We start from the raw sequence: 15,696 nt of genomic DNA on the forward strand, positions 1-15,696 counted from the left end.
AAAAACAGCCAATGTAGGCTGTTTTATGGACATATTTAAATATGTCCTGATCAGATAGATAAAGAATGTGATTGCTAAATCACTTCTATATGTATAATCCAAAACATGGGTGTCAGTATCTTAGTAACCTTGTTGCTGAGAGCACTCATACAACATACTGTACATGATGTAGGGGATTATTTACTGTGTTGCATGATGTTTCACAGCAGTTGGTCACAAGCACTGTACAGTGTGTGTCTACTGTATGTGTGTACTGTATCTGTGTGGCCAGTGTGAGCTGATGAGCAGGCCTGGGTGCTAATATAAGCAGAGTGGACATGGCTCATTGTCCATCCTATAAACGGCCTACTCGGATGACTCCCAGTCTCGAATCCCGAGGGGGAGAAAATAGCAGCATGATAATGATACTGCTCCATGCCAGACGACTTCTCAGAGCTGTTTTGTCTGCAAGCGGTCAGCACCATGGCTCACGACAGATCACATACAAAGAGAGCGAGGCCAAGGCTGTGTTAATGCTCCCTGTCAATAGTGCTCTGTGTATTCTTTTTTTTAAAGAATGTAACGTAAAAAACGGCTTAAGAGAGATCATATGATTGCCCTGCTTTGCATTTTAAACGTAAAAAATGTGATTTAAAGCAGAATTTTCTCTGCTCTCCTCTGTCCTCACCTCATATTCCTCTTTTCCTCTGCCCCTTTCCTTATCTTTGTTCCTCCTCATTCTCTTTATCATTGCTTCCTGCTCTCTCACTGTTCTTCATACCATCCTCTTCCTCTCCTGTTTTTCTCTCTCAGGTTTGCTGCCATCCAGGCCTGTGAGCAGCAGCTGCTCCAGTTCCGTGGTCTCTCTGGCTCCCTCCTCAGGTGGCTTCAGACAGCACAGGACCAGCTGTCGTCCAAAGAGGCAAACCTCAACACAGAGGGCCTGCAGCGAAGAGTCCAGCAGCTCAAGGTGTGCGTCTACATTAGAAACAAAATATGAATCAAAAGTTAAACCCTGCATCCACCGGTTTTACGTAAACATAAGGAACACATTTGTGGAACATGCTGTGTGAGTCCACCATTTGGTCTTAAAGCCCAATGACTCAGTGATTGCATTATGCCTTTAGGACTTGCTGAATGACTGGGAGTCACAGGGATCAAGGGTTCAGGAGCTGAACAAGACGGGCTCAGAGCTGGAGTCCCTCATCATCGACATCACCGCTCCTCAGACCAAAACTGGTAAGAGCATATATATCAATATCAGTTCTCTCACTCTCCCAGTTTAAATTACTTATTTTCCTCATGAGAGCAGGTGAGATTTATAGATGATGTAGGTAGGAGGGGAAAAAAAATACCAAGGTATTTATAAAATAAATTTGACCTGAGAAAAATAAATCATGAACACAGGGGAGCAGAGGAGAGGGCATTATGAGGCAAAACAGAATGCAATACATTTGCATTTATAATCAATTTTGTTATGGCAATATGTTTTGGTACAGCTAAGCTGTGATAGCAAGTTTACATAATGTTACAGAAATTAGTATGTGCTTCAAACAGCCAAAACTGTCTTGTTACCTGCATGTTTCGAAATTGTCAAAACTTTGTTACAAAATGCAGTCAAATACAACAAAACCACAAACTAATATCTCAAGAATTAAATTATTAGATGAATGAACTTCTGTCTCCAATCATTTTATCCAACTTCGTTACTAAAGACCCACTCTTATAGACATGTGTTGCCCTCTTTAAGTCTTTGAGTAAGGGTTTTTATGTGGAAGGCAAAAGGAAATAACATTTTGAGTTAGGATTGGGTCAGAAAGCAACATACTTCAATTTTAGATATTACACCAACTGATGAAAGTACTTATGTTGCCTTTCGATACACCCATTAGATTTCTGTGTGATGTAAAGACACTGGGTATCCTCCATGTCTTTCTCACTGCTGTCGTCTGTTTCCACGGCTTTTGTGCAGCGTCCTCAGTCCTCCTGCTGAGCTCTGTGTGTGCTGATGTATTTTTTGAGTTGGCAGGACTTTCTGGTGCTGTTAAGAACTGTCCACATTCTTTAACATCTCAATACATCACTGGTCCCGTTTTGTGTGTGACCATGCTTGCATGAGTGTGTTGTAGTGCCGCTGTCTCAGTCAGGTGTGTGTCTCTCTCCCAGGTGCTCCTCAAATCAATGGCTCAGCAGGTCCCAGCAGTGTCAATGGCATTCACACCTGTAAAGGTGAGCTCCCCCTGTAGCTCTCTCTCTCTTTCTCTCTCTTCTTATTTATTGCCTCCTAGAAATTAGTCTCTAAGATAAACTTGAACACCAATTGAATTGTGCTCCAGATACATTGATATGGTTTCCTCATTACGGAGAGATTACAGCACTGTATTCTGTTTTACTGTTTCCAGTGTCCTATAATGTCCTGTCTCTGTCAGCTGTCTGTCCATGCAAAACATCTGTCAGTGGCAAATTTGTTCAATTAAAAAAACATCTATCGAGACATCTATCATTCATTTAGGCTGCCCTGATCTGCACTGCACGCCTGTGGGCTAATAACAACTGTAGTCCTTGTCAGCCTACTTTACTAATTATTCTGTCGACTTTATTCTACTGAGATTGAATTGTCTATGTTTTATTTTTAGTTTCCCTGCTGCTAATCTCTCCTCTATGTTGCTATATGCTAAGTCATTTTCCCCTTTCTCTTATTGTGCCTTCAGACCTGACAGAGCTCCAGGTAGCCGTATCTGATGTGAACGGTCGATATGAGACGCTGGGCGGGGAGTTGAAGGAGCATCTTAGTCGCCAGCAGGCCTCACTGGAGCAGAGGCAGAAGGCCAGGCAGGGCACTGAGGAGCTCAAAAGCTGGCTGACAGACAGGGAGCACAGCCTGAAACAGGGACAGACCGCCTCCCCCTCCAGACCTGAGGTAGTACGCGCCCAGGCCCAGGAGAACAAGGTAAAGACTGGGTCCATCTATTGTGGTAAAATCACCTGATATATAGTATAACATTTTTGAAAATTGCAGCCAATAGTTGACACATTGACACAAACATTGTCTCATCTGCTGATATCTGTGCTAAATTCAAACATCTGTCAACTGTCATGTTTGCTTAATATAATTTATTGTGTGCATGTCTTAATGTCTGAATATACTGTATATAGTATTTTTAAGTTTCTGCTGTAAGTCCTCTCATGGTCTTCTTCCTTTTCTTCTTTAGGCCCTGCTGTCAGAGCTGGCTGAGCACTCTGGGAAGGTAGAGGAGCTGAAGAGCACACTGAGGAAGCTGATTGCTGACAATCCTGATTCTCCTGAAGCAGACACCTGGAGACAGCAGCTGCAAGAGATAGGTATGTGCTGAAGACGACAAAAAATACAAAGGACATATGACAAGATGATGGGACATTTATTTTACAGAAAATGATAGATTACAGTTCTGTCTCAAATAATGCAGATGCCCAAAGGCAAAAAACTTAAATTGAATGATGGATGAAACTAAATGTTGATAAAGACGTGGCCAGGAGACGACAGCTACTGGATATACTATACTGTAGGTGAATGGTAGGGATCATAGAAATACTGTTCAGGAATAGCACAGAGTTTACAAGTAAAGGAACCTGTGTGGTGAGAGCCATTATGAAGAAAGTATATTGTGTCATGTGAAGGGAACATGTACAGGAGATGCAAGTTAGTGATACAGAGAAAGTACACTGTCTATGGGACAGTGGGGTTATTGGGAAATGGGGTTACCTTATGTCTGTCGGGCCTTTCCATAAATATGAGATAATACGAGAATAAGAAAAGGGTACAGATAGACTGTAGAGGTAGACAGTAGCTGGAAAAGATCGGGTGCAAAAGTCTTTAAAGGGGCTTAAAACTGGGAAACGAAAGAAAAAAGTGTCTTTACAGTGTCTTTACTGTGTTGAAAATAGCTCAAAAGAAAGTGGCACAGTGCCTCAGAATTTGTAATGATTTTTCTAAGAGATGGTGAGGAACTGAAATCAATATTATCCAGGGAGAGTGTGGGAAGTGTTCCTGTCAAAGCTATTTGTTCGCTCGCATGCTTGATATTTTTACCAGGGCCTCCAATGAGGTAACCAAGACAGAAATATTTAAGGTGAAATCCAAGAAGGAGGCCTTTATATTTCATATTTCATAATGCCTTTTCAAAGCCATGTGGATTGAATTCACACACACACACACACACACACACACACACACTGCTGGATGCCCAGAACATGAGTCAGAGAGGGAGAAAGACACAGGAGAAGTAGGAGGAAGAAAAATGTCTTATTGTTTCACTGGTGTTCTTCACATTGAATCAAGGAGAACTGATTACCCTCGTTTTTACACTGTGCTGTAGTAGGACTTTAATGTTGTACAACTTGATAAGAGAAAGGGATTCCCTAAGAAGGAAACATGGAACAATGAATATGCTTCATGAAAACCTGCTCCTTTTCGTCAGTTTTTGAATTAAATATATACACATTCATCAACATTTTGCATATGGTGTGGTATATGTTCTACCACTCATGCCTTGATTGGTTATTCCCCCAGACTCCTGCTGGCAGGCGGCCAATCAGACTGCCACCCAGAGGCAGACTGAGCTGGAAACGTGTGCCGATAGGCTGGGCAGCTTTGCCTCAGCGGCCAATCAGCTGGGCCCGTGGCTGAAGGAGAAGGAGCTGATGATGAGCGTGCTGGGACCGCTGAGCATCGACCCCAACATGCTCAACACACAGAAACAACAAGCACAGGTATGTGACAGGAGACTGCCAAAAGGTACATGTACAACAGCTATAAACACTCGGACACCATGTGGTAGTCGATACAGAATGAAGAGAAATGCATAAGAGAAAAACTCAGAATAATGAATACAACTAATGTGTATTAATAATTATTTGTTCTAAATGAACAATAGATACTTTTGCTCTTTCATCTCCTTGAGTAGATTGGTTGTCTCTTATTTTGACACTTTAGTTATGAATGCAAGCTGATGATGAAGATAAGAGATTTTTAAGACTTGGCATACTTAAGACACGTGCGGTAGAATTAGAAAGTGTGTAAGATATTAAAGAAGTCAGGTCAAAATGTTATATTGAAATTTTCCTAGATTTTCTTCAGGCTTTTTGCTTTTTGGATGTTCTATTTTTCATGAAACCTGATGTTTTAGTTCCTTATCACATCACCTCTGCTCTCTCTTCAAGTTTATGCTGCGTGAGTTTGAGACCAGACGGCCACAGTTTGACCAGCTGATCCAGTCCGCCGAGGGGATCCTCTCCCAGACAGGTGACTCTGCTCAGGACCCCAAGGACTTGGCAGAGGTGCGGGCTGAGCTGGGCTCCATCTCCCAGCAGTGGGAGGACCTAACAAACCGACTGACTCAGAGGTCAAACAACATCGACCAGGCCCAAGGAACAAGCGAACAGTACCAGGTAAGTCTAGGTAGAGGAGTGGTTGTATGGGTTCCTGTTAAACTATCACCATGACAGTATAATTTCCTAACCCTCCTCCTCTCCTGCCCAGGCCTTGCTCAGAGAGCTCTCCTCTAGTGTGTCTGCTCTGAGCGAGAGGTTGGATGCTCAGGCCTCGCTGAGCGCCCAGCCCGAGGCGCTGAAACGTCGCCTGCAGGAAACTGGAGAGATCCGCTCAGAGCTGGAAAGACGGCGGACTGAGCTGGCCGAGGCTGAGAGGCTCTGCCAGGAGCTGAGTACCATCGTGGCTGAACCCTACCTGAAGGAAGAGCTGAGTAAAAGACTGGAGAGTGTCAGCGGGCCGCTGAAGAGTTTAGAGGAGCGCGCAGGTTTGTGGACTTTATGTGGTTGATATAGTAACTGTGTTTTTAGTGGGTCTTAATATGACCCAGTGTTCTCTAAGCGTTCTGGTATGTATATGCTTGAGTTATTTGCTGATAGTGGTTTTCTATCCAGAGATAATGGTCCAGTTAAGTTTCGATGTAGTCAAACAATATTCCCTTTCAAACTTAATCCCTCTTTAGCTGTAATGGGAATATTGTTTTGGTTACAAGAAAACACTACTAACAAATCCGCTGAAATAGATACTCCACAAAAACTCACAAAACACCACACTCCAAACAAAAACTCCACAAGGCCTATTTGTTTGAAATTGTTTTTAAGTGTTTATGTTTGTAATCCCATGTTTTCCCATGTCTTTCCTCTAGCTGACGGTCTGTCTCAGCTCCAGACTGCCCTGTCGTCTACTCAGCAGTTCCAGCAGATGTTTGAGGAGTTGCGCTCCTGGCTGGACAAGCAGGCAGATCCCAGAGAATCATCCACCGACTCTCTGCCCTGTCAGCCGGAGGCTATCCGCTCCCTGCTGGCAAAGACAGATGAACTCCAGCGCGGGATTGCCAGTCAACGAGGTTCCTACGAGCTGATTCAAGCTGAGGGAGCGTCGCTGCTCGCCACTCTCCCTGCAGGTGGAGACGAACGGTCTGCCCTGCAGTCTCGCCTGGCCTCCTTGAGGCAGGACTGGGAGAGGATGAACCAGAGAATCTCAGAAGGAGAGAGCAGACTGAAGACCACTCTAAGCAAAGCAGAAACCTACCAGCAGCACAAGGCCGAGCTGACACCATGGTTAGCAGACTGTGAACAGAAAGATGTAGCGATCCAGCCGACATTGGACTCATCTGCCCTGGACGAAGCCTTGCAGAGGGCTCGAGGTCTATCTCTAGACCTCGAAAGACGGCAACCTCTCCTCGAGGCCTTCAATACTGCAGCAGATCAGCTGCTGGAACAATGCTGCATCGGGGAGGAAGAGGTACGAAGTTTTACCGATTTCAGACTTTAATTTCTACTCTAAGTGTGTTGTATTGCAGTATATGTGTCAAGATTGCCTTGATATGCTTTATAGCTTAAGTATTGTGCTTTGGGAATTTGGTTGTTTCTTAGCTCATTCATTGTGTCAACAACAAGTATTGTTAGTGCTTTAAAAGTCATAAAGTAAGTAAATGAAGAACACTAAACTAATGTAAACTAATCTTCTGTAGGTACGAGATGAGAAGGCCCAGCTGAACCGCAGGGTGGACAGACTGGGCGAGAGTCTCCATAACCGCACCTCCCAGCTGGAGGAGCTGGCTGGCCGCCTGAAGGAGTTTGAAGAGGGCAGACAGGCCGCAGAGAGGAGGCTGGAGGCTGCCAAGCACCAGATTGAAGTCCAGGAGGCACTGGGACCACAGGTACTGAAAAACAGTATTCATTGTCCTCATGTCACATTCATGTCCTTTAAAAAGCACAAAACGGAGCATTGATGACGACATGGTTATTATAAAGACATCATTTAGGCTTTGGCAATTCACATTTACTTCTCTCCCATTCAGGCATGCAGTGCAAAGAGCCTGGAGCGGCTGAGAAGTCAGCAGGAGAGTCTAAGGTCCCTGAAGCCTCAGGTGGTCTACCTCAGAAACCTGGCCCAAGGACTGGTACAGGACTCGCCACAGACAATGGGGGGCAGCACTGAGGGGGCACAGAGGCTTCAGGAGCACGCCAAAGACACAGAGAAAGAGTATGATACCGTTACCGACAAGGTGAGGAGCCAAGTCATCGTCAGGAAAAATGACCAAAAGTGGAAATGTGTTGTTTTGATTGGCACATGTTCATGTTTTGGGTTATTGGATGTTCAGTATAATTTCTGACACTGATGAGATTCAGGGGAAGTGGTAACCTCAACAATTTCTGCTATCTGGAGGGAAAAGAAATTGTACAACCAGAACAACTATTTATACCAAGGGTCACTGTGTGAGAGGGTGTCAGCTCTAGTGTGAGTGTTTCTGTGTGTGTGTGTGTGTGTGGGGGGGGGGGGGGGGGGGTGCTTAGCAGACAAGTGTCAGTGAGCTGAGAGAGAGCAGAACAACTATAGCTGTCAGAAGAGTTTGGCTATTTGAGATACAGTAGTCATATATGGTCATTGTGGACATTCAACACTTTATCATAGCTTGAAATGTAAACGAGAGCTTCGAGAATTCAGCACCCACAGTGTTGCATCTATTTTCTGCAACCCATCTTGCAAATATTCCATTTAAGGATGCAGCTATCACAGGAACTCTGTACTGTATATAAAACCATTGCACTACGCTGTTATTCACTGAGATGTTTTATTTCTCTCTTTAAAATATTGATCTGATGTCATGGTTGCTGAGACAAAGAGTTGCTGGGGAGGATGCAGATCAGCCTACTCTTAGATAATACTTCTACTGTCTCTTTGTTGCACCTACACCGACAAAATCTGTTTTTACTTGCTGTTGTGTTACATCATTTGCTGGTTTGGTTACACGTTATTCTGGTCCAAGTCCTTCATTGTGATATGCACAACAATTACAGTGAAGCAGTCACTGGCAATGAAATTCTTAATTCTCAAGCTCCCTCCAACAAAGCCTAAACTATAATTATAAAAAAATTATGTTTGATGTTTGATTCTGTATTTTTGAATTGTGAAACTTTATGATGAAATACAAATGTGACTGACCCTCTGTGCCTTTTCCTCTGTCCACCTCTCTTCCTCCATCAGATCGAGCAGTGCTGCTCCTCCCTGGAGTCCCGGCTGCAGGGCGTCGGCGAGGTCCAGTCTCATGTGCGTGATGTCTTCTCACGTCTTGCCGACCTTGATGATGAACTGGACTCCCTCAGCCCCGTTGGACGTGATGCAGACTCCCTGGCCTCTCAGGCTGACGCCCTGAAGGGCTTCTTGTCCCGTCTGTCCAACCTCAGGACGGAGCTGGAGGGTCATGGGTCAGAGTGCACCACCATGCTGCGGCGAGAAGGCTCCTCCCCTGACCTCCTGGCCCTCAGGAGGGAAACAGAGGCTCTGAGCCGCCAGGCCGGCAAGGTAAGGGAGAAGATGATGATGATGATGATGATGGCGGTTCGCATAATTTGGTGGTGGCATTGTTTGGTGCAGTTATTGACTCTATGTGATATAAACGTTAAATTGGTTACTTCTAGTCACAAGTCCTTTATCTTTGTTCCCTGTTCTCCAGCTGAGCGAGCGTGCCCAGGCCAGGTTGGACCAGATCGAGGACGCTGCTGACAGGGTTCGGGAGTTCTACAGGCAGGTGTCCGAGCTGCAAGGCCTTCTGGGAAGGGCCGAAGAGGGGCTGAACGCCCAGGGCATGGTCGGCACAGAGGTGGAGATGATCAAACAGCAGCTGCAGGAGTTCAAGGTAGGATGGACGTCGATGGATGTGATGTATGTGGATATGAGTGTGCTGTAGTGTGAAGTGGCAGTGTGTCAATGAAGTCCTGTAGAAAAGCACTGTGTGTTCAGGATGGTCGGAGAGGGTGATTGAAATCTGATATGCAGTAGTTTTTTATATTCCTGATCTCCTCTTTCTACATAACTCCATTTGGTTTGGGTTTTCTTTGGCATGTACTACAGTACATACTTAAGTAGCGTGTACATGTACAAGTACACATGTATTTGTCATTTGCTTAGGTTGCTTGTGTTCACAGTGTCTTCCTTTCCCATCATGCCATTTAAACTGATTTGCACAGATAAACAGAAAATCTTCAGCGTAACATGTGTTTAGGTTTAGGGCACAGCTGTGTGTGTGTGTGTGTGTCATGAATAGTGACATTGAATGTTTGTAGAGCCTCTGTATCCATCTTTTCCTCTTGCTCATACATCTAGAGACCCTAAGGTACGCATTTGTGTGTGTGTGTGTGTGTGTGTGTGTGTGTGTTAAATGCCTGACACGCTGCGGAATAATGCAGCTTCTTTTTTTCCCTCTATAACACAGTTATGATGCTCTTTCAGAGTTTCTCTTAACATTTCCTTTCTTAACACTCTCTCATCTCATCTCACACACATATCATACTCTGTTCACTTCATGATGTTCGGGCACCACCCTTCTAGCTTTTTGAACTTAGCTTTGTCATGGTGGTTATGGACGCTGGTCTAAATTTGATAGCACATCACATGTCTCTCTTTTTTCCCTTCTTTTGTGGTTAACATCACTTGGTACTGTAAAAGCATGGGGAATGTCTGTACTGCCTCTCAACACTTTCAACACGAGTTAAATATGGAGCAGAGAAAAGCAGCAAATCCTTCACATTTGTGGCAATTACTTAAACGATTATCAGAATTTTTGTTGACTAACTTTAATTGACTACTGGTAATTGTTTAAGCCCCAGTGTAAACTGCCACTTAAAGAATCCTGGATGTAGAGGGTTTTTTTCTCAGAGTCATTTGGTCACAATGTGGATATGTTTATACTCGGATGTATTCTGAGCCTGAAAACATGGTTCACATAAATAAATTCATTATAGTATATTGTTTCCTCCTTGTGATATATTAGCATTATGACCAACACCACTGTAGCTTGTTTCTGCATTTAAAGAGAAATTCCACTTTACTGTCTAGAACCGCATAGGAGCAGACCTCAGGAATGTGCTTTGCTGGCACTTCCATTGTATTTTATTGCGTTACTCCACTGCTCGTTTTATGGGTACAGACTGCTCTTTCAGTCTGACTACTATCATTAAAGAGCACATTTTCTCGCCATGATGTAATATCCTGTCCACTTTAGAAAACTACGCAAGTATGTGAGAGCTCGGGAGAAGTATGCACGGATCCCTGTGCACAAACCGGCACACTTAACCGTTTTCTCAAGAGAAGGTTATGTTTTTTTGAAAAGGACTGATGATTCATGTGATATGAGCACTAATCATTTTCATGCATTTGAAAAATGTAGTAAGGCTCCTGCTTGTTCCCTAGAGAGTTATCTGTTGTGTGGGTGGATCAAAGAACATTTCTTTCGCCTGTTTCTCTTCATCCTCATTCCTACTTTTCATTCCTACTCTCTCTTCTGTCTTTTTACCTTTCTTTATAGGATTATTTGGATATTATGTGAAACATCTTCATTGCCCTTACATCTCTGTCTTGACCTACTAACCTCTCTGAGTCTGCTTGTTTCTTCTCCACTCCCTCGACCTGTTTCTGGGTCTCTCTCCCTCCCTCTCTGTCTCTTCTTCCCCCTCGCCAATCTTTTAATGAGAGCAAGCCGAGTGAATGTGTGGCATAGAACAAACAGACAGAGGAGATGAAGAGGTGTTGAGAGAAGGATGAGGGGAGGGAGAGAGAGATTCAGAGAGAGACGGTGAGAGAGCTGTGAAGAGCTAAATAGGCTACACTTGAAAAAGAGAGCCAGATCAGACAAAGGGTCTGAAGCTGTTTCATGTATTTTGTCTGGGTGTACATTTAAATGGATCGTGTCAGTGAGCCAGTTTACAGGTGCACTAACACCCCAAATGACAGGGAGAGAGTAATCTGCTTTAAGAAATATATAGGGCAACACGTTTACATGATTCAAAGAGACAATTTATACGTATTTCTTTCCTGATATAACTCATCTCATATAGAAAAAAATGTAATATCAAACCAAAGGAACTCATTAAGAACCAGCTCATTTCTTTTTGATCTCTGCATTAAATTAAAAACAAAAAATGGACAAAAATCCATTAGTTGTTTGAATGAATTTTATCTCGTGCGAAAAAAATCTTCTTGGTTTGTGTTAAAAGTTTTATTTTCAAAAAAATCAATTTAAAAATTCCAAATAAAAGAACTAAACCGTTCAGGGCATTACTAAGCGTAGATGAAATAAGCTGAAATGTAGGTGTTAATCATGTTATTCGTGCACTGATTAAGATTTTCCTCCATTAAAGCTGTGAACTGTGAGCTGAGGTGCAGACAGACTGCGTGCTAAAGTAATAGCAGGGGCAGAATGTATAATAGCTGCTGTCTGCGGGGTATGTAGAGCATGGAGAAATGGTCTGTCACTCTATCTGGGGGCAGAAGGGTATTTATAGGAGGGCAACGAAGGGAGGGCATATTGTCGGGATATTGTCGCGAAAAGGACAGAAAATAAGAGTCAAACAGGGAGAAGGACGGCAGATCGTCCTGGAGAGCAGGATCACGAGGCAGGCGTACAGATGCACGGAGAAAGATAAGGAAATAATGGGATAGAGGGGATACAGTCAGAGGCTTCTTCAACATATTGTTTTTGTCCTCTATCTGACCCTATTTTTCATTTTTATTTCTCTCCATGTTGTAGCTACAGTAAATATTCCCTCTATCCTGCTCCAATAGTCCGAAGAGTGATAGAGGGAAAAAAGTGAAAATCTCTTTAGTCCCCTCCTTGAAGCCACCCCCTGTCCAGCTTTGTTTCTACCTCTGTCTACACCCGCCCCCCTCTGTAACCTATCCAGCTCGGCTCATTTTAAACCTAAACATGTCTGTCTGGCTCCAAAACAGACCAGGCCACCCCTCTCCCCTCTCCTCATCCTCCTTCCCCTCCCCCACCAGACCCCATTTCCAATCCAGAGGGATGATGTCATGCCGATGCTTAGAAAGACGAGGGGGCTCAGGAGGTTTTGTGTGTGTGTGTGTGTGTGTGTGTGTGTGCTTGTGGGTGGAGGGCGGCCATGGGATAAGGGTTCATGGGAGTGGGAGGTGATGTTGTCAGATTATTTTTCCCAACAGTGATCTCACAGATAATTACTGGGTCAATGAGAGTTAGAGAGTGAAAGAGCAGTCTCTGTCTGCTTCTTAATTAGCGTTCCTCTCAAAGAATTAGCACTAGTTTATAACACAGTACGTATATACATATAAAACCTTTTGGGTATAAAACCTCAATACCTTTATTACCAACCGAAATGTGCCTCTAGCACCAAGAATTGAAAGCTTGCATTATATGTCTGCTCAGACTCTTGTTTACTTCTGCAAATATAATTCTTTGTTTACATTTCGCCTGAGTTGAACTTCAGACTATTTATTTAAGTTCTTACAGCTGCTTTTGTTCAGACAACATTTGAGAAATTTGGCTTCTCTTGTTAAACAAATAAAGTGTTTTGTTGAAAGACATGTTTTTACTTCTTCAAGTAATGTGTCTGAAAAGTTTTGTTGTGTTTTACGTAGGTACGCTATTGTATTGGCACGATACCAGTCTTTAAGAACAACTGGTCAACTGGAGATGTGAATGTGTGAACGAGGGAGTGATTTAATAAGTTTTGTTTGATGTCTGTCTCTCTGTTTCCCTGTCAGAGTATCGCTATTTATCATATACATGTTTGTACATGGCCGTCCTGTCTGCACATATGTGCTACTGTGGAATCTGTGTTTGTATTTAGGGTTGTCCTGTGGGCCGATGAGAGGTGTGTGTGTGTGTGTATGCACTCTGCATCAGAGGATGCTTCTAATTCCAGTCTTTTTCTGGGTGCAATCTGGAATCTCAGCTGTCTCCTCACCCCACCCTCACACACAAATACACACACACACACACACATATTAGGGTGTGGCATCAACATCCCTCTGCATGCCCCTGGCTCTCTCCATCCCCAAGCAGCTGACATAGTCTCTGGGTGGGATGAGAGCACACACACACACACACTGGTGTTTTAGCAGAGTTACGAGGCTCTAAACCCGTAGCTGCAGATGGACATTCCAGGGAGGGGCTGGTTAGTCTGGGTGACAGCAGAACTGGAGGCATGTATGTGTCATTGTGCAGACGTGTTTGTGAAAATCCCTGTCCTAAATCATGACTGCACGCCTTCACTGTCTTCACCCCCTCCATCTCCTTCTCCCTCACACCTTTCACCTCCTCCTCTCTATTACTTTATCCTCATAGTCTCTCCTCTCCTCCTCCTCATCCTGTAGTCTTTACTCCTTGGAGGATCTGTAAGCCCGTGACTCACTGTCCTTCCCCGCACCGACTGTGTCAGCAACTATTTAATGAAGTAATAGAAGTCAAGCCAAACTGGGCCAGCAGCTCACTGGTTGTCTTTGGCCCATGCTGTGAGGCTGGAATGTGTCCTAATTTTCACCTATGAAGCTGCTAACACATTTGAATTTTAGAAATTAGCAGTTAGTAAGTCAAAAATAGACATTTTGACTATAGAGTCTGTCCAAAAAGTAACTCTTGCTTGTAAAATATATGTTTTACCGTGTGGTAAAACAAACCAATGCAATGTAACCTATCATATGATCTACAGAGCCCATTTTTAATATGAATGAGTCAGAGCACCATTTCTGTTCACGTCTGGAAACCATAAATCATTAGTGACATCTAAAATCCCTCTGTAAAAACTGCATGTCCAGCTTTTGAAAAGTTACTGCACAAGACTCTATATGAAAAAAAAGTGTTTTTAACTCTGATACACATTTTATGTTGTTGAAAATGTATCAGTGTTTCAACTGTTATGGTTTTATGAGTGAAAGATACACCCTTCTTCTTAGCAGAGAGATGCTCTCCATTTATCATACTGAACATATCCATATCTGTATGTAAATCCTCAAAACCACATGATGAAACTGGAACTAGAAAATATATGAAACAAATGATAAAAGGAGCAAAAAAAATAAAATGAACCCTGTTGGAGTAAGCTAAGTTTTTACCTTGTCCATTCAGACTGTAGCTAATGAGTTTGAGCAGGACCCAGAGTTACAAGTTAACCTGTTTTTAGCTGTTAGCAGCCATGTTGGCTAGCCCAATTCAAATTCAAAGGTTGCAGTCAGTCAGAAGAGTTCAGTGTGTCAGTACCCAGTAACCCTCCCATGACTCCCCAGCTAATCCAAGTCATACGTCATCTGGACGACAGCGCTATTTACTAGCTCTCTGGATTTTCCTGGACTACTTTCTGCCTTTCTGTTCTCTTTCTGTCTTCGTGTGTGTGTGAGTGATTCTGTTTGTCTATATATATATGTGTGTGTTGTGAGTGCATGACTCTTATTTCTGTCTGCATGCATTTGTTTTGTCTCTCTAAGGGGCTGATTGGATCACGCTAACATAATTTCTCTAATCATATAACCTGATTCGTCCGGCCAAACTTTCCTGTATCCTGCTGGCACACACACACAAATAAATTCATACATACACGCACACACACACATACACACCTCTCCGCTTTGAGTGAGTGATTGTTATTACTTGGGACTGTATGATCTAAATATGTCTGGGATGGTGTGTGTGTGTAACGTCTTAGCCTTTCCACTCACAGGTCCTGTATTGTTTCAGCTGTTGTAAATTAGAAAGGCATGCCACGGCTCGGCCCAGCCTTCTCACTCTCCGTCTTTTTCCTCTTTCCTTCTCTCAGTTCAGTGAAATCCAGTTTACTCCCCTGAGATGAGTTGGGACACATATTAAAAAGAAATGTCCAAGAAGACTTGCTAGAATAGTTATTTTTTAGAATACTAAACAAAATAAATCTTTACCCCAAACAATATCATGTTGTAGGTCATATTTCAGAAGGGCGTAAAGGGAAAACCAAGATTCACTTTTTATGTATTTAGTTTCAAAAGAAGGCTACATGTTGTATCACATAACTCATATCATTTCCATACATCTCAGGGACTAGTATAAATATGATAAAAGATAAACTGACTCTAACCATAAATATCATATTAGTGAGTTGGCTGAGAACAGACAATGTGAGAGACAAACTGATGTCGTGAGGCATATTGAAGAATGAAGAAAAACAAAAACCCACCGTATACTTTAACACATTTATTGTCTATAAAAATGACTTTACTTTATCTTTTTAGCTTATTTTATTTGTATCACACAAGTGATATTGTTACTGTACATCATAGAAAGTAGTAAAGTTCTGATAAAAGATCATAAACAGAGGCTGTAATGGGACAAATAATACATACAATTAATGTTCTTTTTTTCAAGATGTAGTTGTCCTCAAAGTTTACAGTGGTGTTTTTGTTTT

The 15,696-nt window shown here is 42.9% G+C and overlaps 1 protein-coding gene across 1 annotated transcript in view; it reads left to right on the forward strand.

Annotated features, from left to right (window-relative positions):
• Positions 1-15,696, forward strand: part of macf1a (microtubule actin crosslinking factor 1a) — a 208,790-nt gene that overhangs the window by 143,125 nt on the left and 49,969 nt on the right. The window contains exons 53-65 of the mRNA XM_070921294.1: positions 793-949; positions 1,107-1,218; positions 2,146-2,208; positions 2,691-2,929; positions 3,192-3,321; positions 4,529-4,728; positions 5,179-5,406; positions 5,498-5,774; positions 6,153-6,751; positions 6,981-7,169; positions 7,311-7,517; positions 8,498-8,815; positions 8,967-9,149. Coding sequence (XP_070777395.1) covers positions 793-949; positions 1,107-1,218; positions 2,146-2,208; positions 2,691-2,929; positions 3,192-3,321; positions 4,529-4,728; positions 5,179-5,406; positions 5,498-5,774; positions 6,153-6,751; positions 6,981-7,169; positions 7,311-7,517; positions 8,498-8,815; positions 8,967-9,149 — 2,902 coding nt within the window. The remainder of the gene's footprint in view (positions 1-792; positions 950-1,106; positions 1,219-2,145; positions 2,209-2,690; positions 2,930-3,191; positions 3,322-4,528; positions 4,729-5,178; positions 5,407-5,497; positions 5,775-6,152; positions 6,752-6,980; positions 7,170-7,310; positions 7,518-8,497; positions 8,816-8,966; positions 9,150-15,696) is intronic.

The sequence above is a fragment of the Enoplosus armatus genome, chromosome 16 (assembly GCF_043641665.1).
Source record: "Enoplosus armatus isolate fEnoArm2 chromosome 16, fEnoArm2.hap1, whole genome shotgun sequence".
NCBI classification, from domain to species: Eukaryota; Metazoa; Chordata; class Actinopteri; order Centrarchiformes; family Enoplosidae; genus Enoplosus; species Enoplosus armatus.